Source organism: Hylobates moloch, unplaced genomic scaffold (assembly GCF_009828535.3).
Source record: "Hylobates moloch isolate HMO894 unplaced genomic scaffold, HMol_V3 SCAFFOLD_6, whole genome shotgun sequence".
Taxonomy (NCBI): Eukaryota; Metazoa; Chordata; class Mammalia; order Primates; family Hylobatidae; genus Hylobates; species Hylobates moloch.
The window spans coordinates 108,445,055-108,469,411 of record NW_026652281.1 but is presented as its reverse complement, the minus strand read 5'-3'; the positions used below and the strand labels follow the sequence as shown (position 1 = coordinate 108,469,411).

Sequence of the window (24,357 nt, the reverse complement as noted above, 5' to 3'; positions counted from 1 at the left end):
AAATTGTGGTAAAACAACAGTCTGGTTGATGTTCATTCCAGGAGTTCAAGGCTGTTTTCATGCTACAAAATTTTTACTTACTTATTGATGTTGTGAGTTCTGTGAGCAAATCATTTAATCTATGTGGAGAAATGTACTAGGGTAGGGCGAGGTCTTATTCTCAAAGCAACCAAACATATATAGGAATAAGTTTACTAATAAATGTATAAGACATATATCAAGAAAATTTTAAACATTTGGGGACTAAACCAATGAAAACCCCTTGTGTAAATGGAAAGGCTCAGATAATCCTTCAGTAGGAAGGGTAGTTTTCTTTATTTAATCCATAAGTCCAACGTCATACCAAATAAAACCCCTATAGGATTTGTTTTAAAACTTGTGAAAATGATTCTAAAATTTACGTAGAAAAAATGTTAGAAGCGACTGGGCACAGTGCCTCATGCCTATAATCCCAGCACTTTGGGAGGCCAAGGTGGGCGGATCACCTGAGCTCAGGAGTTCAAGACCAGCCTGGCCAACATGGTGAAACCTTGTCTTTACTAAAAATACAAAAATTAGCCCAGAGTGGTGGCGCACACCTGTAATCCCAGCTACTGGGGAAGCTGGGGCTTGAGAATTGCTTGAACCCGAGAGGCGGAGGTTGTAGTGAGCCAAGATCATGCCCCTGCACTCCAGCCTGGGTGACAGAGTGAGACTCTGTCAAAAAAAAAGACAGAGAGAGACAGAGAGAAAGAAAGAAAGAAAAGAAAGAAAGAAAGAGAAAGAAAGAAAGAAAAAAGAAAAGAAAAAAAGAAAGAAAAAATGTTAGATGCTTATAAGGTACTACTGAAACTTAAGAACGCACAAGTATTGAAAGTCAAAAATGGAAAATAGATACATCAGACAAGTATTACGTTAAAGGAAAAATGGCATAGCTATATTAATATCTCACAACAATAAGTTTAAGACAATAAATATTATTAGGCAGAATTCTGTTGAGGGCAATGTAGCAAGTAATATAAACTAGAATCTAGAAATTTAGAATAAGATATAATATTCAACATCATTTTAAAAACTTAACTCACATGAAAGTGTACCCAGGTACCAAAACCAAACAAGAAACTAAAACCAGAGGGGTTGGTTTGGACTGAGGACCTCAGCTGATGCTTTGGCCAACAGGGGTGGGAATGGTGAAGAGTTGTAAGTCTTGATATCTGAGAAAGCAGAATTATAATATGCAGGAGGCATATTATAGGAACAGGGAATAGGAACAGAGACTTTTCTCACACACATACACTCATCCAAATGCCTGGACTCATGAAAGGATAAATTTTTTAAAAATCTCATGAACAAAGAGAGATAACAAAGAATCTTATGGTCCTTGCCTAAGCTTTGAAGTGGTAGTAGAAATGTCTTCTAAAAATTTATAATCATAGTTTGCATCATTAAGTATAGAGTTTAAATTAATACTATCTACTTGGACCAGTAATCCATAATCCAAGAAATTACATCAAAAACTAATCCTGATAGACTTCTGAAATAGTCACAACATAATTAGTAGGCAATGACATTTAAAAATTATTACAACCACATCTGATACATCTAAAAGTTTGGTGGAGAAATGAAACATAAAAGACCCAAATCAAACTTCTAAAGATAAAAACCTATAATGTGCAATAAAAACACATTGGATGGGATTAATAGCAGATTAGACATTACAGAAAAAAGATGAGTGAATTTGAAAACATAGCAACAGAAACTATTCAAAAAGAAACAGAGAAAAGAAAATTAAAAATAAATGTATAGGACTGTGAAGTCCTGATTTCTTCACCTACTAGCTATGAGACCTTGGACAACCACTTAGCTTTTCCGAAATTCCATTGATTCATCTGAAAAATGAGATAGTAGTGCACAGTTGTTGTAAATACTACACATATTGTTTTACTTAAAGTACATACAACAGGGACCGGGATTCAGTAGTTGCTCAATTAATGTTAACATTTCCCCTCCTCTAAATTATTTGTGGACCTGATTACACTTTTTTATTTGTCAATAAGGAAGTTAGTAATGCATAAGTTTGTAAATATGACATATTATAACTAGGAGAAAGACCTACAGTGCCAAACTCCTTCAAAGTTTTTTGTGCATAACCTCACAGAAACTTGCTAACAACAATCAAGTTCAGGAGATTTTTACCACAGAGAAAGCAGATCCAATCCATTGTATGTTTCTGAAAATAGGTTAACAGGTGGGGGTTAGCACGTGAGGAGAGGGTATGAAAAAAATCAAGCAGCCTGTCTCCAAATGAATACAACATACCTTCTTTCTCACATGCATTGCCTGATAATTTGCTTATATGTGCCTAGGAAGAGCCCTGAGCATTCTTCCTTACATAGTATGACCAGGTATTACACATTTTCCCCTAACTTGAAGGACGTTGGCCTCCGGCATAACACAATGATACTAGGTACCAATCCCATAGACCTCCCAAGGGAGTCAGTCCAATTATCAGCTCTGATGCTGAAGTTTCTAGAAGGAAGAGAAAGAATCTCAACCCCCACCTTGTCATAAAGAACCTTCTAAAAGACTGCTGATTTTAGAGGATTACAATTGCCAGGTACACCGGAGTCGAAAGCCCCAGGAAATTAACAGTGACCTCTGCAACCTGTGTTTAGTGTCATCCAGGTACAAAGGACAGCAATAGAAAACAGAGAAGCCGTGGTGCTGTCCAAGGTGCTAGCTCCAACTCGGAGGGGGGGGGTGTGGAGCTCTCCAAGGTTCTGGGGCTGGCCTCAGAACCATTGTCCTCCAACCTGGTGTGTTGGTCCCCTCTGACTGTATATACATGTGTGTTTTTTTGAGAAGGAGTCTCGCTCTTGTCACCCAGTCTGGAGTGCAGTGGCACGATCTCAGTTCACTGCAACCTCCACCTCCCGGGTTCAAGCGATTCTCTGGCCTCAGCCTCCCAAGTAACTGGGATTACAGGCGCCCACCACTACACCTGGCTGAGTTTTGTATATTTAGTAGAGATGGGGTTTCACCATATCGGCCAGGCTGGTCTCGAACTCCTGACCTCAGGTGATCCACCTGCCTTGGCCTCCCAAAGTGCTGAGATTACAGGCATTAGCCACCACGCCCAGCCTCCCTCTGGCTATATTTTAAGCCTGATATCCAGATAGTTAATCTCACCCTATTCCTTTCTCTGAACTCATTTTGTCAGAACCTAACACATATCACCCAGTGCCCCAGTTCCTACTTGTCTTCTCTATCACTCTGCCTCAAAACCCAGAGATTCCAAGGATGATAATTTATTGTGGACCCAAATGGCTAAGAGAGGCTCTTCTGGGAAGCTTTGTTACATCGTAAAAATTTTTGTAAACATAAATTATTTGTATTTGAAAGATTTAAAAGACAAGGAAGCTATGTATTGTTCTTGTTGTTAACAATAATTTACCTCAACACTATTTGAACATAATAAAAATGTAATAAAATCTGAAACTTCATGTGTTCCAATTGCTTTATTCAACTACCTTACACTCCTTTCCTGGTGAGTTACCTTGCATTCAGGTGTTCTGAGCCATGAAAACATTTTTCTTTCTTTTCTCTTTTTTGTAGAGATGGGGTCTCGCTATGCTGCATTGGCTGGTTTGGAACTCCTGGCCTCAAGTGATCCAACCATTTTAGTCTCCCAAAGTGCTAGGATTATAGACGTGCCATGATGCCTGGCCCAAAGACATCTTTCATCTGAATTGCACTTCATTAACTATTAGACACATTTATGTTTATTATGTAATGCTTTCTTCACATCCATACTGAAGAAGATCCAGAAGGTATTGTATCTATTTTATAGAGGAAGAAAAACAAAGCTTACATGTTACAGTCTTTGTAGAACATAGACTGTAGTGGGGGACACAACTTTTAAGTAAATCCACACCTGTATAAATATATTATTGTAAACTTTCATTCATGTGAGGGGGGTAAAGAGCAAGGTATTTAGGAGATAATATCAAGGGAATACCATTTTAACTTGGAGGTAAGGAAAGGCCTGAGGAAGTGATCTTGGGCTGAGACCTGAAAGATAAGCATGAAATATCTGGGCACATAATCAAGGAGACAGCATTCCAGGCAGGAGGAATAGCATGTGTAGGCCCTTCAGTGGGGAAAAAAAAAAAAAAAAAAAGCTTGGCACATCATGGGGAGAGAAGAGGGAGGAAGTGCTACGTCATGAAGTCATTAGAGCTTTCCAGGCCATGTTAAAGAGTTTGGATTTTATTCCAAGGTCAATGGAAACCCATTGAAAAGCATGTTATGTTCCATATTTTTAAAAGCACACTCTGGCTGTTGACTGGCAGATAGATTAGAAAGATTCAAGAGCAGAAGTGGGGAGACTACTTAAGGAGCAATTGTGGTAGTCTAGGAAAGAAATGTTGGTGGCTCAGAACAGGGCAGTATCACCAGGAACTGGAGAGAAGCTCCACGTTGCTCATCAGTAACATGTTCTGTCATCATGTGCTATCATCTAGCATGTTGCTTAGCACACAGAAGTCACTAAATAAATATTTATTGCCAGGCACAGTGACCCATGTCTGTGATTCCAGCACTTTGGAAGACCAAGGTGGGAGGATTGCTTGGCCTCGAGTTCTAGACCAGCCTGGGAAACATAGTGAAACCTTGTCTCTACAAAATATATATAAACTGATGGGCACAGTGGCTCACACCTGTAATCCCGGTACTTTGGGAGGCCGAGGTGGGCGGATCACAAGGTCAGGAGTTCGAGACCAGCCTGGCCAATATAGTGAAACCCCATCTCTACTAAAAATACAAAAATTAGCCAGGCGTGGTGGCGCTTGCCTGTAGTCCCAGCTACTTGGGAGGCTGAGGCAGAAGAATCGCTTGAACCCAGGAGGCAGAGGTTGCAGTGAGCCGAGATCATGCCACTGCACTCCAGCCTGGGCAACAGAGCAAGACTCCATCTCAAAAAAAAAATAATATATATATATATATATAAACTGGGTGTGGTGGCACATGCCTGTAGTCCCAACTACTAGGGAGGCTGAGGTACGAGGATCACTTGAGCCTGGGAGGTCAAGTCTGCAGTGAGCCACGATCGTGCCACTGCACTCCAGCCTGGGTGGTAGAGCAAGACCCTGTGTCAAAAAAAAAAAAAAAGTTGAGTAATTAATAAAATCATTTATTGTATGTGGCACACTTCTAAGGATTCTTTTATTTGCATGGCTCCAAGTGCTTGTTTTAGTTGATAATCTCAGGGACATGAATTGCCAGGTCCTCCTTACAGGCTGATAACTGTGGCATTTACCATGTTTTGCCTCCTGGCCACACATAGCTACAGTTATATAAATAACTTAGTCTATCTAAAATTATGCACTTCCGTGACACACAGAAAAACTTTGTGCCCCACAGCATAGTTGCTCTGAGGGGAAGCTTCTTTGAAGTAGAAATCAGAAACGTGCAGCCACCACTGAAAACAGAATGGGATTTCATCACAAAAATGCTCATCTGGGCCATCCTCTAACATCTAAAGGATTTCAGTTGAGTAGACTACTAATATTCACTACTAGAATATAAGACACATTCTCATTGCCTGAAAAGTTCTGTCTCCCTCTCTTTAGTTTGGGTTTCCCTGAAGGCAGAGCTTGAGACAAGGACTTGAATGCACATTTATTCAGGAGATGATCCCAGGAAGCAGTACTAAAAGAACCCAAGGAGTGAGACAGGATAGGAGGAAATGACAATATAAAGTGTTCTAAAGGTTGATGCTATGAGCACTGGGACCTCCAGAAAAGAGTAAAGAATTCCTCCTCTAATTGTCCACTTGAAAGATGGGAAACTGGAACCTTTATCCTCAAGCTCTTGTCCAGCATCATTAAGGGTTTTTCTGGGACTGCTAACTTGCCCTGTGTATTCGCAGGCTGTGCTTCCTAGTTGAGTGAGCTCTGGAAAAGTGCCTGAGGCAGAATGTCAGAAGGCATGCGGAGTGTTTGAGCAGTGCAAGTGGAGCTCTAAGTTCACATACAACTGTTCAGCACAGCTACAGCGAAAGCAAGAGGTGTGCCAAAGTGATGTGCATGCATCTCAGAGGCATCTGCTCTATTCTCCCATCAATCTGCTAGATTTCACTATACCCAGCCTGTAAAATGGGGATAAATATAGCACCTATCCTAGAGTTGTTATGTGCATTGAAATTCAAATAGCACAGCCAGCTGTACACCAATTTTTTTCCTTATCCAAAGCTTTTAGACATGTAGAATTCAATGGCAGTCATGTGCCATGGCAGAGGCTGCTATCTACCCACTCAAACACTTGTTCTCCTTCCTCCTCCTGAAGAAAATCTTGAAGTTATTTGATGTAGTACAGTGCCACTCAACTGAAGGATATAGCATCCTTGGGAGCCAGGTATAGTCATGTGACTAAGTTCTTGAAATAAACATTTAACTGGAAGTGTTCTATGGTACTTACAGAAAGTCTTCTTTAAGGCAAAGTGGCATGCTCTTCTTCCCCTTCCTCTACTGTCTGGAACAAGTTCTTGATGGTTGGAGTTCTAGCAGCCACCTTGGACCATGAGGATAATGGCCCCATTGAGGATGGCCAAGTGGTACTTTGGAAGGAGATTCGGTCCCCACTAACATTTAAGAACTGCCTTAGCTGCCCTGGGCTATCTCCAGACTCCTAATAAAAATTCTATCTTGTATTAGGGTGTCTTGTTTAGGGGCTTTCTGATATATACAGATGAACCTCAGTGATGGTGGTGGGCTGAATAATACCCATCCAAAGATACCAGGTCCTGATTCCTGGAACCCATGAATGTTGCCCTAAATGGCAAAGTTCTTGCAGGTGTTACTAAATTAAGGGTCCTAAGATAAAGAATTATCCTTGACTATTTGGGTGAGTCCTAAATGCCATCACAAATGCCCTTATGAGAGAGAGGCCAGGGAGATTGGACATAGAGGTGATGTGAAGACAGCAGAGATTGGAGTGATATTGCCACTAAGGAATGCCAGCAGCCACCAGCAGCTTAAAGAAAGACCAGATTCTGCCCCAGAGCCTTCTGAGGGAGTATGGCTTTGCTGACAAACTGTTTCTGCCCAGGGAAATTGTTTTCAGACTTCTAGCCTCTAGAACTGTGAGAACAGATTTCTGTTAAGAAGCCAAAGAAAATGAATACATTAATCATAACTGATTCAAGGACAGTCACTCAATTGGAGGTGGCTTCCTGACAGTGGCACTGGGGTCAGAGGCCAAGGGAGCTAACTACTCAGTAGTGAAGAACAGAGAAAAGGAAACAAACCTCACTCAGCTATCCCTACACCTCAAGGCTGAAGTTGGGGGGCCTCACTTGGCCCTCAGTGGAGCCAGCTCTCTGGTTCAGGTACATGATATGAAGACACCCATTTTCAGATGGTGTTGAGAGGTACACAGCCAATAAGACAGGGAGGCAGTGCTAAGAACCAGATCCTCTCCCTACTAGAGGCATGCTACCTCCCTCATGACAACTCTCCTAGGACAGTTTGTACTGGACATATCTTATGATTCTATCTCAATCTATGGTTTCCTCTCTGATGCCAATTCTCCACCTCCCATTGTGTGAAGCCAAGCACAGCCTCCCCATCTTGACTTTATCCTAATATTCTCCTCCACCCCTAAGGACCCTATCTGTTTCTTCCAGCAATCTCTCTTCTGTTACCAAGACACAGTGTCACATACTTTACATACAACTTCTATAGGGCCACACTGTGCAACAGCTGGAACAGGAGTTCTGAAAACAGACTGCCTGTATTTGAATACCTACTCCACTACTGTGTCCTTAGGCAACCTAATTAATGTCTTCTCAACTGTAACATGGAGCTAATTATAGCACACTCTTCATAGTTATCATATTGAGTAAATCTGTGTAGTGACCAGGAAAGTGTCTGTCACATGTTAAGTGCCAAAAAAAAATTACTGCTGTTACCATTTACTACAGGGCAGCTGGGCTGCTGCAGCAGCATTTGAAGCAGCCCCTTACCATGGTTACTTTAACCAGTTTTTTTTCTGAGTAGCTTTTAGGTTTTCTGCCTTCAAAAAGATCCCCCTGGAAATAACCTAAATGCCCACCAACAGTAAGCAATAAATTGTGGTATATTCATGTAATGGAATACTACATGGCAATGAGAATGAATCTGTACGGATGATTTCATTGATACAAAAGAACAAAAACAGGCAAAATAATTTCTGGTGATATAGGTCAGGGTAGAGGTTCTGTATGGACTGTAGTAAGGTACAGGGAGACTTGTAAGGTGTTACGTTCTATTTCTTTATCTTGGTGATTATAAGGCTATGTTCTTTGTAAAAATTCAAGTTGTACAACCATGACTCATGGTTTATTTCATTTATTTTATTGAGGAGTCTCACTCTGTCACCAGGCTGGAGTGCAGTGGCGTAATCTCGGCTCACTACAACCTCCGCCTCCCGGGTTCAAGCGATTCGCCTGCCCCAGCCTCCTGAGTAGCTGGGACTACAGGCATGCACCACCATGCCCAGCTAATTCTTGTATTTTTAGTAGAGATGGGGTTTCACCATGTTGGCAAGGATGGTCTCAATCTCTTGACCTCATGAATCGCCCACCTCGGCCTCCCAACGTACTGGGATTACAGGTGTGAGCCACCGCCCCTGGCCGACTCATGCATTTTTATGTTTGTGTTATACTTCAATTAAAAAGTGTTTACTTAATTCCCCAAGTCTATCAATCACTGGTCAACCCAAGCACATGATACAACTGCTCATTCATCTGCTGACAAGGAAGAGGTGGTGAAGCCACCCAGGTGCTAGACACAGTAAGCAATTAAGTCTGGAATTGGGTAGGGAGATTCCAACGCTGGCTGGCAGCAGAAGGCACATGGGAGAAAAAAAGGGTGCAGTTTATGTTCGTCACCAACGAAAAGGGCCAGCTCTGTTTTCCTACTGAGAGATATCTGCAGTGTGTCTTATGACCAAGAACCATGGCATTTCCTTGCCTCCCTAGCCAGGTCAAAGGGCAAAGCGGGCATGCTTTCCTAGGAATTAAAATGGCAAATGCCAAGCTACAATAGCTACAGTAGCCTGGCACTTCTCAGTTTAAGGCCTAGAGTAGCATCCATTCCAAATAAAAAAACTGAATAAACAGAAAATGAAAGCTTTAAGAGTGAAAGCTTTTAGTTTCCTAGTTAAGACTTTTCTTGAGAATGGACTCACTGGTGCAGACATAATTTTGTAGTACAATGAGATTTTTGTTACAGAGCTCAAGTTGTTAGAACTTCTATCTACTGGTGATGTCTGACATAACCTGGGCTCTCCAGTGTTACAATGGGCTTCCCAATCTCATCACAATCATGGGGTTTAGGAGCTGCCATGACTATAACTAAAGACTTTCTCACATATCATACACACAAAACATTTCTCCATCGGGTATGTTATCCCTGAAAACTTCAAACAACAGCTACACTGACAACACTGTTTAAGTCAAAATTCTGTTCCAAGGGAAGAAAACCTAACTCAAATGTGCCAAAGCCAAAACCAACCAAACAAAAATGGAATTTATTGGCTGCTACAATTCAAAAACCCGTATGTATTTTTAGCTTCAGGCATGGTTTAATGTGGCTGTTCAAACATTATCTTCAGTCTTTGACTGCTCTCCAATTCTCAGATGCATTTTTTGCTGTGTGGACTTCATTCTCACCTCTGTGAGAGTCTGTGAGTTCTTCTCAGTGTTAAAACCAATGGGGGTGGGTGGGGGGAGAGCATTTCTTCCTATTAGCTCTTGCAATCCTGGGACTCTAATTGGACCATCTTTGGTCATCTACTGACATCTGAATCAGTAACTGTGGCTTGAGGGATGGATCAGAGGCTGAGTCAGGCCTGTATCACACATTCCATTCCTGAGCAGAACATGGAATCCACTCAGTACATTTCACTGGAGTGCACTACTACCAGTAAAACGGGGTAAAAAATTCCGGGAGGCCAAAACGACAAATGTCCAGCACAGGCTTCTCTCCAGAGTGGACATGCTCAAGGTGACCTAGCTGGGAAGAAGTCCCAAAGGCCCTCTCATACTTGCTACACTCATAGGGTTTCTCTCCAGTATGGATTCTTTGATGCTGATGAAGATTTCTTTTGCTAGTGAAGGCTTTTCCACACTCATCACATACATAGGAAGACTCCTGAGTATGAATTCTCAGATGCCTTTTTAATTGTTCCTGAGCACTGAAGGCTTTTCCACAATCTACACAGTCAAAGGGTTTCTCCTCACTGTGAATTCTCTGGTGCCGAGTTAGTTTTGTATGAAAATTGAAGGCTTGTCCACATACTTTACAAGAATAAGGCTTTTCCCCCGTGTGAATACGCCGATGTTGGCTTAGATGGGAAGTCCTTCCAAAGCTTTTGCCACACTCATTACATTCATAGGGTTTCTCTCCAGTGTGGATTTTCTGATGCCGAAGTAGGGGTGAATTACCAACAAAAGCTTTGCCACACTCATTACACTCATAGGGTTTCTCCCCAGTGTGGATTCTCTGATGTATAACAAACTCGGAACTACTGGTGAAACTATTCCCACACTCTGTACAGTAATAGGGTCTGTCCCCACTGTGGATTCTCTGATGCCTGATCAGATTTGCATTATCATTAAAGGCTCGCCCACACTCCTTACACTGATAGGGTTTCTCTCCAGTGTGAATCCTCTGGTGCCGAATTAACGAAGAATTGCCATTAAAGGCTTTTCCACATTCACTACACTCAAAGGGTTTCTCCCCAGTGTGGATTCTCTGGTGTCTAGCATAGTAAGAAAAGTAGCTGAAGGATTTCCCACACTCCTCACATATGAAAGGTTTCCTTGCACAGGGGATTCTTGGAACCTTTCCTCGGATATTTTTCACTGTGGGGATGTCCTGGTGCTTTTCCACATTACATGTTTCTGGGAAGTCAGTTCTCTGAGGGACACTCTTCAGCTGACCATGTGACATCATCCCATCTCTTTCTTCAGAAATTCCCTGGATTAATGTGGACTCACTGTCAATGTTGGTCTCAACATCTGACATAAGAGACAGAAAACACAAATAACGCCATCTGAGAACTATACTAGAAATAATAGAGAATTGAAAATGATAAGGCTTTAAAAGAGATCATTCCAACTTTCACATCAGCATGCTGGGAAGAAAAGGCTGTTAAAATGAAAGTGCCAAATATCACACAGGCAGAGAACATCGAAGTGGAACAGGGTATCAGTGGACACATCACACATGAGACTGCTTCCTAAGCTTTTCCACTCTAATATTTGAATGACGTCTGGTCGTCCCTGGCATGAGCTAATATCTTTTGAATTGATACTACTTACAGCCTACAAAATGCCAAAGAAGGCTCAGGTCTTAAGAACAAGTAGTGACACTGGGGCTGGCAAGACTCAGAATCAGAAAGTGAAATAGAACAGTATCAGAAAGCAAAGGCAAAGGATGAATTGTTGTTCTTTTTAAAAACTCATACCCTGCAGATGTCCCAAAAGACTTAAGACACTGAATATTACAGACACTGGGTTGTGGCAAGACAGAAAGAAAATCACAGAAGTGCTTAGAGAGCATTATTCCCAATATGTTGTAAGATTACCTAGTCCAGAGGTTCTTAACTTCAGAACCACAGATGGACTATAGACGATGAGGAAACGTCCTAAAACTGCTGAACCTCAAACATGCAGAGAAACTACTGTCCTAGACTCTCTATTTGAAAAGGGATGAAAAGTTTACTTAGACACACCTAGACTGAGAGTATTCTTTCTCCTATCAGCAAAAAGGAGACAAACAGCCCATAAAATGGCATTTGTGTTCCAAAAGATTGGATGACATTTTAAATGAGTTAAAGTCAATCTATTTTATAAGAAATGTTGGGCTTGGTTTTAACATTAATTTGGGTTACCTGGGACTCATGTGATGGTTAATCAAGTTCATCCTATGAGTGTGAGTTAAAGGAGTAAGGGAACTCCGAAGGAGAATGTTGGGAGAAGAGTAATCTGAGATTGAGGTAAACAACGTAACCAAGAGTCTGAAAAAGAATCATCACCAGAGAGAGGAAGCGTGTGAGAACAAACCACCAGGTTCTCAATTGTCTTGATGATTCTTTTTCAGATTCTTAGAATAAGAGGCTGAAGTGCTGTGCTAGCTTCATCATTTTCCACGTATTTGCTCTCTGCAAACCACCTGCACTGAAACTCCTGCCTCTGCCTTCAATTTCACTGTTTGCTCTTGGTGGTCCCCATCTGACTATTTGACTGTCTACTTTCTCTTCCTTCTCACTGAAATTAAATATCCCTTAATGGTTAAGATTCAGCCTTCCTTTTTTCTTCCTAGGGGTCATTTCAACCCAGCTGTGTTAGAGTACCGTTTCAGACCTGCCTTTTATCTCAGACTCTCCACCCATCTTCTCAATGGCCTGCTCTAGCCATCCACTTGCCTATTCTAAAGGCACCTCACACCCTGTGCTCAGCTCTGAATTCCTAAGAATTCAAAAAGCTCCTCCCATGCCATGACTTCCTAGTGTTATCTGACTCAACTCTCCCCATTTATGGCCAACTTTTGGGAAGATCTGGCCCATTTACCTTCACATTCTCCGTCCCATTCCCAATAGCACTTAATACTTTTTTTTTTTCGCGTTTTACATCCGTCTCCATAACTTGTATCTTCCAGAACTTCTTAAACAAAGTTCAGTATGTGGCAAGTTGCTCAAAAACTGCTCCTGAATAAATCCATCCCAACCAAGGAGGACAGCTAAGGTAGGCAATGTTGAACTCAGAAAGGAGCAATGGATTCAAGGATTGCAGATGAGACGTACTGAGTGATTACACGTTGGTAAGAGTTAAGATTGGTGAGAAGGGTTTCATATTTTACCTATTAGGTGAAATCATCTATTTTATTTAAATCCTGCCCAGCATGGTTCATTTTAAAATACAGTGCTCCATAAAACTCTATAGTTGTTGGTTCTAAATCTGCCTCACCTACCTTTACAGACGTTTTTGGTCCTCTCTGCTGGGGGATCATCCTGTGCTTCCAGGCCCCAATCCATGTCCCCTCCCTCCAAAAGTGAGATCAGTGCAGGTTTGGGAACTGGGTACCCTGAAAACAGGAAGAAAATGGTACTTTTCAGCCCTGTATCTGCCGTGTCAAAAGAAGAAAAACCCCAAGAGTCTCAGCAAGAATAAGACCCATAGAAGAGGGTTCTCGACTGGAGAAGGCCAAAGAGATTCTGATCAAGAGGAAACTGAGCATTTGTGACTTCTCCCTAAAAAAAACACTCAAGGATAAGTAGTCAGTGAGATCCACAAGGCATGAGCAAACACAGGGAAGGGGACATGCCCTTCCCCAGACAACAACTACTACTTATTCCTTATTGTGCAGAGCCTCTTGGAAGATGGAACACTCTTTTTTTTTTTTTTTTTGAGACGGAGTCTCGCTCTGTCGCCCAGGCTGGAGTGCAGTGGCGCAATCTCGGCTCACTGCAAGCTCCACCTCCCGGGTTCACGCCATTCTCCTGCCTCAGCCTCTCCGAGTAGCTGGGACTACAGGCGCCCGCCACCACGCCCGGCTAATTTTTTGTATTTTTAGTAGAGACGGGGTTTCACCGTGGTCTCGATCTCCTGACCTCGTGATCCGCCTGCCTCGGCCTCCCAAAGTGCTGGGATTACAAGCGTGAGCCACCGCGCCCGGCTGGAAGATGGAACACTCTTACCAGGGGACAGTAATTCCCTTCACTGGGAGACCAAAGTGACCCAAGACCTCTCCCTACCCAGCAATCTTTGAAGTTGGTCACTGAGCCTCAGCTCTGCAGTCACTCAGTGGAGGACACAAGAGACAACCTCTCCTCTCCACTCCACACCCCTCCCCCCAGGCTGTAAAAGGAAGGAAGGAAACTGGAAAAGTACAGATCTGAGTCCTAGGAGGAAAATGGCCTTACCCAAAGCAGTCAGGTTCCCAAAATTCTCCAACATCACACTTCTGTACAGGGCCCTCTGGGCAGGAGAAAGGCCAGTCCATTCTGTCTTGGTGAAGTGCACAGCCACATCCTCAAAGGTCACCATCTCCTAAAACAACAGGTTCCTGCTGCCCCAGAGCCAATCCTCTGGCTCCGGGCCAGGGTGTGGGGCAGAGGGGACAGGTAGGGGCTTGAGGGAAAGTCCTGTGAGGGATGGGTAATGAGAAAAGGTGAAAGAACTGGATATTAGACCATTATATAACTATTTTTACAACGAAAAATCTGGAACTTCTCTCACTACCAGAAGAGATTCCATTAGGATATAAAATTGACTGTCACAAAATGTGATTTAACATTTTTTAAACCCTAGGAAAAAAAGTCTCTTATTAGTTAACCTTCCTAGGGCAAAAATCTCTTTGATTTAGTAAATATTTTCAGTCTTTTAGTGTTGTACCTACAGGTGGACAATTTGCTTCAAATGGTATCTCAGGACCCACCTATTCCTATTAGGTACTCCCTACTCCCAGCCAATCTATCTGTTCCCCACATGTGTTCACCCTGCCCCAAACCTTATGCCCATGAAACAAGCACAGAGTCATGGTTCGCAATGATGGGCCTATCTCATCCAACTCCCATTTGATTCTTGTATAAAGGGCTGTGCTGCCTGTGCTCAAGAGTATCCCGTAGAGGGAGCTCAGAGTCTCCTGGCACAATCCACTCTGCTCCTTGATGGCTTTTCCTAGAAAACGATGCTTCTAGAATTAAATTGCTGCTGCTGGGTAGTTCTTTTAGCTCCTTATCTTTATAGCTCCAAGACAATCTGTAATAGCTTCTGCCAACCAAGCCTCATGCTTCTTGGGGTTTTTTTTTTTTTCTTTCTTTCGGTTTTGGTTCTTTTTCTCTTTTTTTTTTTTTTTTTGTTGTTGTTTTTCTTTTTTGAACAAAAAGAACAGAGTTTTTGACAATGTCTCGCTCTGTCACCCAGGTTGGAGTGCAGTGGCACAATTTCAGCTGACTGCAGCCTCGACCTCCCAGCTCAGGTGATCCTCCAGCCTCAGCCTCCTGAGTAGCTGGGACTATAGGTGCACACCACCATGCCCGGCTAATCTTTGTATTTTCTGTAGAGACAAGGTTTTGCCACGTTCCCCAGGCTGGTCTCAAACTCCTGGGCTCAAGAGATCCGTCTGCCTCGGCCTCCCAAAGTGCTGGGATTACGGGCATGAGCCACCATGCCCAGCCCCTCATGCTTTTTCAACAGACACCCTTTTCCCTCCCTGCTGGCCTCAACTCTACCTTTCCACAAACTTCTGGCATCTGGTTTAGAGACTCTATTCACTCCTCAGACGTTGGTATTAAACTTCGTTACTGGAGTGCTCAGGGAATACACTCCGACCTTCCAATGCCTCAACTGATTTTGCACATCTCCACATCCGCCTCATCCCAGCACTGCCTCAGACTCTCTGGATGACCCAACACACTGACTCGCCAAGCAACACCAAACTCATCTGCCCCAAAATGGCTTCCTTTCTAATTTATATAAACTAAGTGGCAGAGTGACAATATTTTTCCCTCTTTGTTGATAACACCAATTTCAACACAGTCTCTAACGCTAGAACTTCAGATTAATCCTAGACATTCTAACCCCCATCACCACTCATTGCTGACAGTTAATACTCAAGTCCTGCCAATTTTATCACCTACGTTATTTCTGGAATCTGACTCTTCTTCACTGTGGTACAATCAGTAAACTAGGTCAACAGCTGGGGACACTTTAGCTCTACTTCCAGTCTTGTCCCACACTGAATCTATCCTCTGCCCAGCTGACAACCTGACTTCATCAACTCCTGAATGAACCTCTTGAATGAATCACCACTAACTAGAACAGTGGTATTCAGAGTGTGGTCTCCAGACCACCAGTAGGGGATGCAACACTTGGGAATTTGTTAGGCAAATTCTCGGGCCCCACTCTGAGAGAAGTCCATACTTCAGTGAGCCCTCCAGGTAATTCTGATGTACACTGAAGTTTGAGAACTCTGGATTGGAGGATAAAATCCAAACTCAGGAAACTGAGCTGTATTAGGTGACAAGCTGATGGTAAGGTGCACAACTATACACAGAGAATCTATCTGGGAAGCGCTGCAAACAAAATTCCAGAGAAGGAACAACAAACTCTAAATGTAATCTAAAAGATGGCACAAGTGGCATAGAGAGAAGGAAAAACGACAAGACTTTGTGTCTCTCTGGAAATGGTATCAGGGGAGAACACAGTCAACAATTACACAGCAATTTAGAAACTGAGTGATCAGGACCACAATATAGTGTGATGTCAGACACTTGTGGAAAAACCAGAAGAGGGTGGGAGCTCCAAGGAAGCTGATATATCAGTGAGACAGTCAGGTAGAGAAAACTGAAGGATGTGAGAAATATGAGATTGGGATTTGGGATATGGTTCATGGATACTAAGTTACTGGATAAATAAGGACCAGGAGGAAAGAAATGACAAAGCAGCAACTCCGTCTCAAAAAGTGAAATGTAATTCAGGAAATCAATTCTCTGTCTCAAAAATGTAAGGTACTTATGTTCACCTTACAAATGAATCCAGTTAAGACGTAAAGCAGTTATGTGACTGGCTCAAGGCTACGATGCCACTGAGGCCTAATAGAATCCCTAACTTCAGGTGTCCTGTTGTAGTATAGACTTTTCCTATCACAGCCCACTGCCTCACTTCGCCAGCAGTACTGACCTCAAGGGTGTGTTTCCTGATTCTGAAGCCCAAACTTCCTCCTTTCTTTTGGAGGACAAATGAGATAGGCCCCCTCTTTCTTGTCTTCTTCCTGCTGTCCCTCTGCTGCTACTTCCCAAAAACCTTGTGCCCTTGCTGATCTTAGTCATTTCCATCCTATTCGGGATCCCTACATCACCAACCTGAGTCCCTCGTTCTCACAATTCCCTCTGCAGAGGGACAGCTACTGAACCTGGGGATCCTCTGGCCCAGGAGAGATTCTCAGTATTCAAGAGGCTGTACTTCGGCTTTCTAGGTCACTCTCTCCTGTTTCCATCTTCACTGCCCCTAGCTCTTTCCCCAGCACCCAGTCCTACTGGAGGGAATCAACAGGGGTTTTCCTACTGCTTTGGCTCTAAAACTTGCCAGAATCACCTTTATCCACCTCCCACCACCCCTCATTTCCTTCAATTCAGACCTCCATAAAGCTGACCTCAGGGATCCACAGCTCACCTGGTATCGAGCTTTCAGAGGCATGGCTGCCATGACCTGGGCTCCCTCTTAGCAGGCAAAGGCTGAGGGAAGAAACAGAACCAACAGTGAGCTCAGCCCAGTAAAATGCTCTCTTTAAAGCAATAAATTTGCCAGTAACAAGCAGCATTCACTTACTAAATGCTCACTGGGTTAGTGGTGCATAAATAAGTACTTTTTAATCCACATCGTACCATGAGGTTTGTAATTCTGAGGAAACAGATTTTGAAAGAATAAGTAACTTGTCCTAAGACACCAGAGCCTGTCCTCACCAACACCAAGCTAAATGAAGAGCAAAACAAGCAAAAGACACCAATAAACTCAGAGCGAAACCTAACAAGAAGAATCTCAGACCTTTATTTTTAAAAATAAATTTGACTGAGAACATAAAAGGTTAAAAATAGCAAGTATCATGTTCTTGGATGAAAAATACATATTCTCTTATTTAGTCCACACAACAATCTTTTGAACCTTTAATTTTTCCCAAACGAGAAGACAAGGTTAAGAGAATAATTTCTTCTACCAAGATCACTCAGCTGGTGAATGGATAAATTCGGATCCCACACTAGATGTGCCAGGCTTCAAAGGTCATGTTTTTGTCTGTTTGTTTGTTTGTTGAGACAAGAGTCTCACTGTCACCTGGGCTGGAGTGCAATGGCGCGATCTCAGCTAACTGTAACCATGGCCTCCCAGGTTCAAGCAATTCTCCTGCCTCAGCCTCTCAAGTAGCTGGGATTACAGGCATGTGCCACCACACCTGGCTCATTTTTGTCATTTTAGTAGAGACAGGGTGTCATCATATTGCCCAGACTAGGCCTCAAACTACTGGGCTCTAGCGATCCACCCAACTCGGCCTCCCAAAGTGATGGGATTACAAGCACGAGGCACCGACTCATGCTTTTAATAACTACACTAAATTCTTTCCAATAGTAATCCTAACAGGAATGCTTTTAGAACTTGGCAAAATGATTTTAAGGTTAATATAAAAGAATAGACAAGAATGGCCAAGAAAATCCAGGAAAAAAATCTCAGAGCAAGTCTTCCTTTACTTGGACCTGGAGCAGGCATCTTTTTTGTTCATTGCCCCATTCAAGGGCCATGAAAACCAGAAACTGATTACCAAAGGACCCTGAAGGTCCACCTCAACACACTAAAAACATCTGGGTTATTGTTTTAACTATATCATCTCTTACAGACACTTTGTATTCTAGTTAAACAGCAATATTCTATAAAAAGCCAGCATCTTCCCTACAGGGACTTAATGCATGATGCTGTTTTCTGCGAGCCTCATCTTGTGCCGCCACCCTCTTTTCTCTTAGTTTAGCTACAGTGGCCTTCTTTCAGCTTCCTCTGTGTTAACTCAGGACCTTCATACCTGCTGTTTCTTCGGTATGAACTACTCTTCTCCAACCTCAGAACCATTACAAGTGAGATTCTCTGCCTGCCATTCTCTCCAGTAATCTAGCCACGCTTCACCTTCAGATCATGATCGCTCTACAGACCAGGTCAGGTGTCTCTGTTAAACACTCCACTTGCACCGTATTCCTTTTCCTATACACCACTTAACCCAGTTTGAAATTATATATTTATTTGTGCTTTCTTCATTCAACAAATATTTATCTCATACATATTTCATGCAAGGCCACGTGTGACACACAACAGATGAAGTAGAGAGAGAACGGGCACGATCCCGTCCCTCGCAGAGCTTAGTCTAAAAGATAGATACATTTTCAAGATTCTCTCAAATAGCTTTTAAGTTCACAACTTGAATCACTGCCAGGGGAAACTAACCTGGATGGGAACCTTAAGAAAATAAATTAACTAAGGTATGAAGGAAATCTTTACAAAAGTAACAGCATACGCAAAAGCCATGTTCTAGTAGTGACGGATCAAGAACACTGTAGTAGCAGTCAAGGGAGAGTGTGCTGTTAGATGATGCTGAAGAAGTCACAAAGGACAAAGCCACACTTTGTGCACGTCAAGAACTTGGTCTTCGATCTACATGCGCTAAGTCACGGGCAGGTGGAGTGAAATAACCAGATTTGATTAATACATGACTTTCCCATTGGACGGAAAGCTTCCTGGGGGCGGGGCCCACGCCCCGCCTCATTCACCGCTGCATCCCCGGAATCTAGAGCAGGAACTGGCACAGAGCTGCTCAGTAAGCAGCTGTGGCCCAATGAGCAGATGGGGTTTGGGCAGCGTCGAGAACAGAGGCGTCCCTTCCATCCAGCCGCCCATATCCACAGCCTCCATTTCCCAAGTCGCCGATGCAAGCGTGGGGGAGCGAAGGCACCAAAGGGAGACCGGGACCGGCCCGCGGGCAGCCTCCGCTCCCCGGTCCCGGAGGGGCCGCCCTGTCTCCCTCCACTGAGGCAGCAGGGACGAAGCCGACAGCATTCTCTAGAGGTGCAGTGCCTGAGCCTAGCAAGGACTCCTAGGCGACAAACCCCAACACTCACCTCAGGAAAAACAGAAAGCGGTTCGTGAACGGAAGTGCGTCACTACGTTGGCCTTGCACCCAGACTCACACGCGTCCTCTCTAGGATGCCGGAGCGCTCTTCTCAGTGGTTGTGTGGTTTTACTCCCAGGAGGAGTTTCCCCCTGGGGATCCTCAGAGACCTTGAATAGGAAAGAAAGTATATCATTGTTTTCGCTAATCTCTAACCGAAATTTAGCATTTCCTTCTGTTATATGTTGGCAAAAAACTACAGTAGTATCAGCCATTCCTGTGACTGTCACCGATAGAAATCACAGATATTTTCATATCACATTACAGTTGATGCAGATCTCAGGATATGGCTGTTCTCGTCACTAATTTGAAATTATCCTTGTTGTTATCGGGCCCACCTTCAAGTCTTGTCATTTCATTTCATCACGTTGGTAAAGATGCATTTATATTTCTGTATCACAAATTCTAAAAAACGGTTTAATTGTATTTTCATTGGTTTTGAAGGTGTCACTAGATTGCCAAAGGGTCACTGCACAAAAAAGCTGTCCTCCTTAGAGGTAAAGACCCAGACACGTTAAGAAAGACCAGGTCAGCAGGCCAGGCGCGGTGGCTCACGCCTGTAATCCCAGCACTTTGGGAGGCCAAGGCTGGCGGATCACCTGAGGTCAGGAGTTCGAGACCAGCCTGGTCAAGGTGGTGAAACCCCGTCTCTACTAAAAATACAAAAATTAGCCAGGCCTAATGGCGGGCGCCTGTAATCCCAGCTACTCGGGAGGCTGAGGCAGGAGAATTGCTTGAACCTGAGAGGCGGAGGTTGCAGTGAGCCGAGATTGTGACATTGCACTCCAGCCTGGGCGACAAGAGCAAAACTCCATCTCAAAAAAAAAAAAAAAAAAAGAAAGAAAGAAAGACCAGGTCTAAGGAGGGATATATTAAGTAACTATTTAGGAAGTGAAAACGGTGGACATTTTTTAAAATGACTGAATGCAAGGCAGCCAGAGCAATCTATAATAGCCATGAATTTTGGATGACCTGATAGATGAAGGTGCCATTAGCTGAGATCAGGAATTGAAGAAGGGGAGCTGGTTTCAGGCAAGAAGGTGAAAGAATTTGGTTTTAAAAATACTGAACACACACACACACACACACACACACACACACACACACCTGCCTTATTAACATTTAATTCACACACCATACAATTCATCCATGCAAAGTATAAAATTAAATAGGTTTTAATGTGTTCACAGACTTGTGCAAGCATCACCACAATCAATTTCAGGACATTTTCATCTCCCCAAAGGATACCTCATAACCATCAGCAGTCACTCTCCATTTTCCCTCTGGTAAGCAGAATGGTGTTTTGTTCCCCTAAAAGATGTATATGTCCTAATCTCTAGAACCTGTGAGTATGCTAGGTTACATGACAAAGGGAAATTGAGGTTGCAGGTCGAATTAAGATTGCTAGTCAGCCAACTTTAAGATTATTTTGGGGCTAGGCACAGTGGCTTACATCTGTAATCCCAGCACCGTGGGAGGCCCAGGTGGGCAGATCACTTGAGCCTGGGAGTTCAAACCAGCCTTCGCAACATGACAAAACCCTGTCTCTACCAAAAAAAAAAAAAAAAATCCAAAAAGGAACAAAAATTGGCCAGGTGTGGGCACATGCCTGTAGTCCCAGCTACTAGCTGAGTTGGGAGGATCACTTGAGCCTGGGAGGTCAAGGCTGCAGTGAGCCTTGATTGAGCCACTGCACTCCAGCCTGGGCAACAAAGTGAGACCCTGTCTAAAAAAAAAAAAAAAAAAAAAAAAAAGATGATTATCTTGGATTATTCAGGTGGGCCCAGTGTAATCATAAGAGTTATTGAACCGTGAAAGAGGGAATTGAAAGAGAACCACAAAGATGACAGCACAAGAAGGACTTGGCCCAACCTCACTGGCTTTGAAGATGGAGGAAGGGGCCAAGGGTCAAGGAACGTGGGTGGCCTCCAGAAGATGAAAAAGGCAAGGAAACAGATTCTCTCCTTAGTCTAAATCCTGAATTTATACCAGTGAGACCCACTTTGGATTTCTGACCTCCAAAGCTCTAAGATAAATTAGTGTTGTTTTACGCCACTACTCATAGCAATTTGTTACAGCAGCAATAGAAAATTAATAGACACACATCTACACACCTCTCTTCTTCCCCCAATTCTAGACAACCACTTTCTTTATAGATTTGCCTATTCTGGATATTTACATTACATAAATGAACATTAAGTCTGGATATAAAACAAAAACAAGTCTTTATTGTTAATTTTAGCGGTTTTTAGAAACATGGGAACCTGTATGTTTACCTGGTGAAGAGTTGAGTATATTCTTGGCCAGAAGATGGGAGCACTAAAATTAAAAACAAAAAGAGTTGGAAATAACTTATTTTTGTTTTGCAGGGAGTGGGAAGGAAGGAAATCTCCACTCTCATTTGTCTAGAAAGTCTCCCAGAGAGTTTTCAAGATCATTAATAATAATAGCTAATTCACACTGACCTGTCTTCCCAGCCAATGTATCACCTCTAAGAAAATGTATACTTGATATGTTTTGGCTCTGTGTCCCCAGGCAAATCTCATGTTGAATTATGATCTTCAGTGTTGGGGGAGGAGCATGGTGGAAGGTGATTGGATCATGGGAGCCGATTTCCCCCTTGCTGTTCTCGTGATAGTGAGTTCTCATATGATCTGGTCGTTTTGAATTGTGTTGCACTTCCTCCTTTGCTGTCTCTCTCCAGCTGGCCATGTGAAGATTGTGCCTGCTTCCCCTTTGCTTTCCACCATGATTGTAAGTATCCTGAGGCATCCCCAGCCACGCCTCCTGTACAGCCTGTGGAACTGTTAGCCAATTAAACCTCTTTTCTCCATAAATTACCCAGTTTCGGGTATGTCTGTATAGCACTGTGATAACGGACTAATATAATACTCATACTCATGTCTGTCACAGTCTCTACCATCAAACATAATTACTTTCAAGCTTTGACCATTCCTTAGATTCCAATGGGAACCACCTTTCTTTCTAGTTACCTCACAGCCTAACTATCCAGCTCTCCCTCTAACTCCTACAGTATCTTCAACTGAAGCTATGAGTAATATCAGATCATGATACCCAGAGTATGGTGTATGATCATGGCATATTTACTGTTACTCCTGACTTGAAAATACTAACTTCTCTCCCAAATCTCTGAAAATCCCAGCCACAAATTGGCTGAGGCTGTGGTGGAACTTAAGTTTCATGCACAAAGTCATTTTTGCCTTGGCTGCAAAAAATTATGTAGTTAAGCCAAATATTGTGCTGCAGTAGCTACACTGACATATAATTCAATATTATTCTCTCCTTACAGCTGCAAACATACTTAATGATGAAAGACAGAATGTCTTTCCCTCCAAGATTGGGAACATGGCAGGTATGTCTGCTCTTACCACTACTATTTAACATCATATTGGGAGTCTTTGCAAGAGCAAGACCAGAAAAAGAAATAAAAGGTACATAGGTCAGACACAGTGGCTCACACCTGTAATCCCAGCACTTTGGGAGGCCAAGGTGGATGGATTGCTTGAGGCCAGGAGTTCAAGACCAGCCTGGCCAACATGGAGAAACCGCATCTCTACTAAAAATATAAAAATGAGCCGGGTGTGGTGGTGTGTGCCTGTAATCTCAGCTACTCGGGAGGCTGAGACATGAGAATTGCTTGAACCCGGGAGGTGGAGGATGCAGTGAGCTGAGAACATGCCACTGCACTCCAGCCTGGGTGACAGAACGAGACTATCTCAAAAAAAAAAAGAAAAAAGAAAAAGAAATGAAAAGAAATAAAAGACACAGATTGGAAAGGAAGAACAAAACTGTTACTATCTGCAGGCGACATGATTATCTATATAAGAAGTCCCAAAGAATCTACAAAACAAGCTCCTAAAATTAAAAGACAGTTCAGACCGATCGCAGTGTCTCACGCCTGTAATCCCAGCACTTTGGGAGGCTGAGGCAGGTGGATCGCCTGCGGTCAGGAGTTCGAGACCAGCCTGGCCAACATGGTGAAACCCCGTCTCTACTAAAAATACAAAAATTAGCCGGCCGTGGTGGCAGGCGCCTGTAATCCCAGCTACTTGGGAGGCTGAGGCAGGAGAATCACTTGAACCCAGGAGGCGGAGTTTGCAGTGAGCAGAGATGCACTCCAGCCTGGGCGACAAGAGCGAGACTTCGTCAAAAAAACCAAAACAAACTAACAAAAACATAAAAAGACTATGGGACAATGATATTTGTTTGGACACAGGGCTCCAAATCTGCCTCTTCAAAAGAAACGGACACTGCAACAGCCTTGGTTAAAGACTTAAGCTGTCCCTGTAATGCCCAACCTCGTTTTTCCTTTAATCACCTAGCCTTGTTTCCACCTGAATAGACTCTCCCTTAGCTAAGAGAACCAGACAAACTCCATCTTGGCTCTTTCACTGGCAGCCCCTTCCTCAAGGACTTAACTTGTGCAAGCTGATTCCCAGCACATCCAAGAATGCAATTAACTGATAAGATACTGTGGCAAGCTATATTCGCAGTCCCCAAGAATTCGTCTGATTGATAACACCCAAAGCCCCGCGTCTATCACCTTGTAATAGTCTTAAAGCCCCCGCACCTGGAACTGTTTACTTTCCTGTAACCTTTTATCCTT

At 43.1% G+C, this 24,357-nt stretch overlaps 2 protein-coding genes across 4 annotated transcripts in view; both read right to left on the bottom strand.

Moving 5' to 3' along the window:
• Positions 1-24,357, bottom strand: part of TLE7 (TLE family member 7) — a 222,886-nt gene that overhangs the window by 36,288 nt on the left and 162,241 nt on the right. The gene's annotated exons all lie outside the window — the stretch shown is intronic.
• Positions 9,439-22,617, bottom strand: ZNF19 (zinc finger protein 19). Of its 3 annotated transcripts, XM_058441188.1 has the most exons (7): positions 22,196-22,617; positions 22,007-22,049; positions 19,681-19,840; positions 17,201-17,262; positions 13,948-14,074; positions 12,996-13,109; positions 9,439-11,041 (listed from the first exon to the last, which is right to left on the bottom strand). In XM_058441188.1, the coding sequence occupies exons 4-7, from the start codon at positions 17,231-17,233 to the stop codon at positions 9,939-9,941; spliced, it is 1,377 nt and encodes a 458-aa protein (XP_058297171.1). In that variant the 5' UTR covers positions 17,234-17,262; positions 19,681-19,840; positions 22,007-22,049; positions 22,196-22,617; the 3' UTR covers positions 9,439-9,938. The 3 variants fall into 3 exon arrangements, with proteins under 3 accessions (XP_058297171.1, XP_032013734.1, XP_058297172.1); XM_032157843.2 differs by having other exon boundaries at positions 22,007-22,617; XM_058441189.1 differs by lacking the exons at positions 19,681-19,840; positions 22,007-22,049; positions 22,196-22,617 and adding an exon at positions 17,357-17,373.

Excerpts from the sequence above, each read along its gene's own strand:
- ZNF19 (XM_032157843.2), bottom strand. The coding sequence starts at position 17,233 with ATGGCAGCCATGCCTCTGAAAGCTCGATACCAG. Across the intron at positions 13,110-13,947 it reads TGGGAACCTGACTGCTTTGG|GGTACCCAGTTCCCAAACCT; the intron begins GTAAGGCCATTT and ends TCCTGTTTTCAG. Across the intron at positions 11,042-12,995 it reads GACCAAAAACGTCTGTAAAG|ATGTTGAGACCAACATTGAC; the intron begins GTAGGTGAGGCA and ends CTCTTATGTCAG.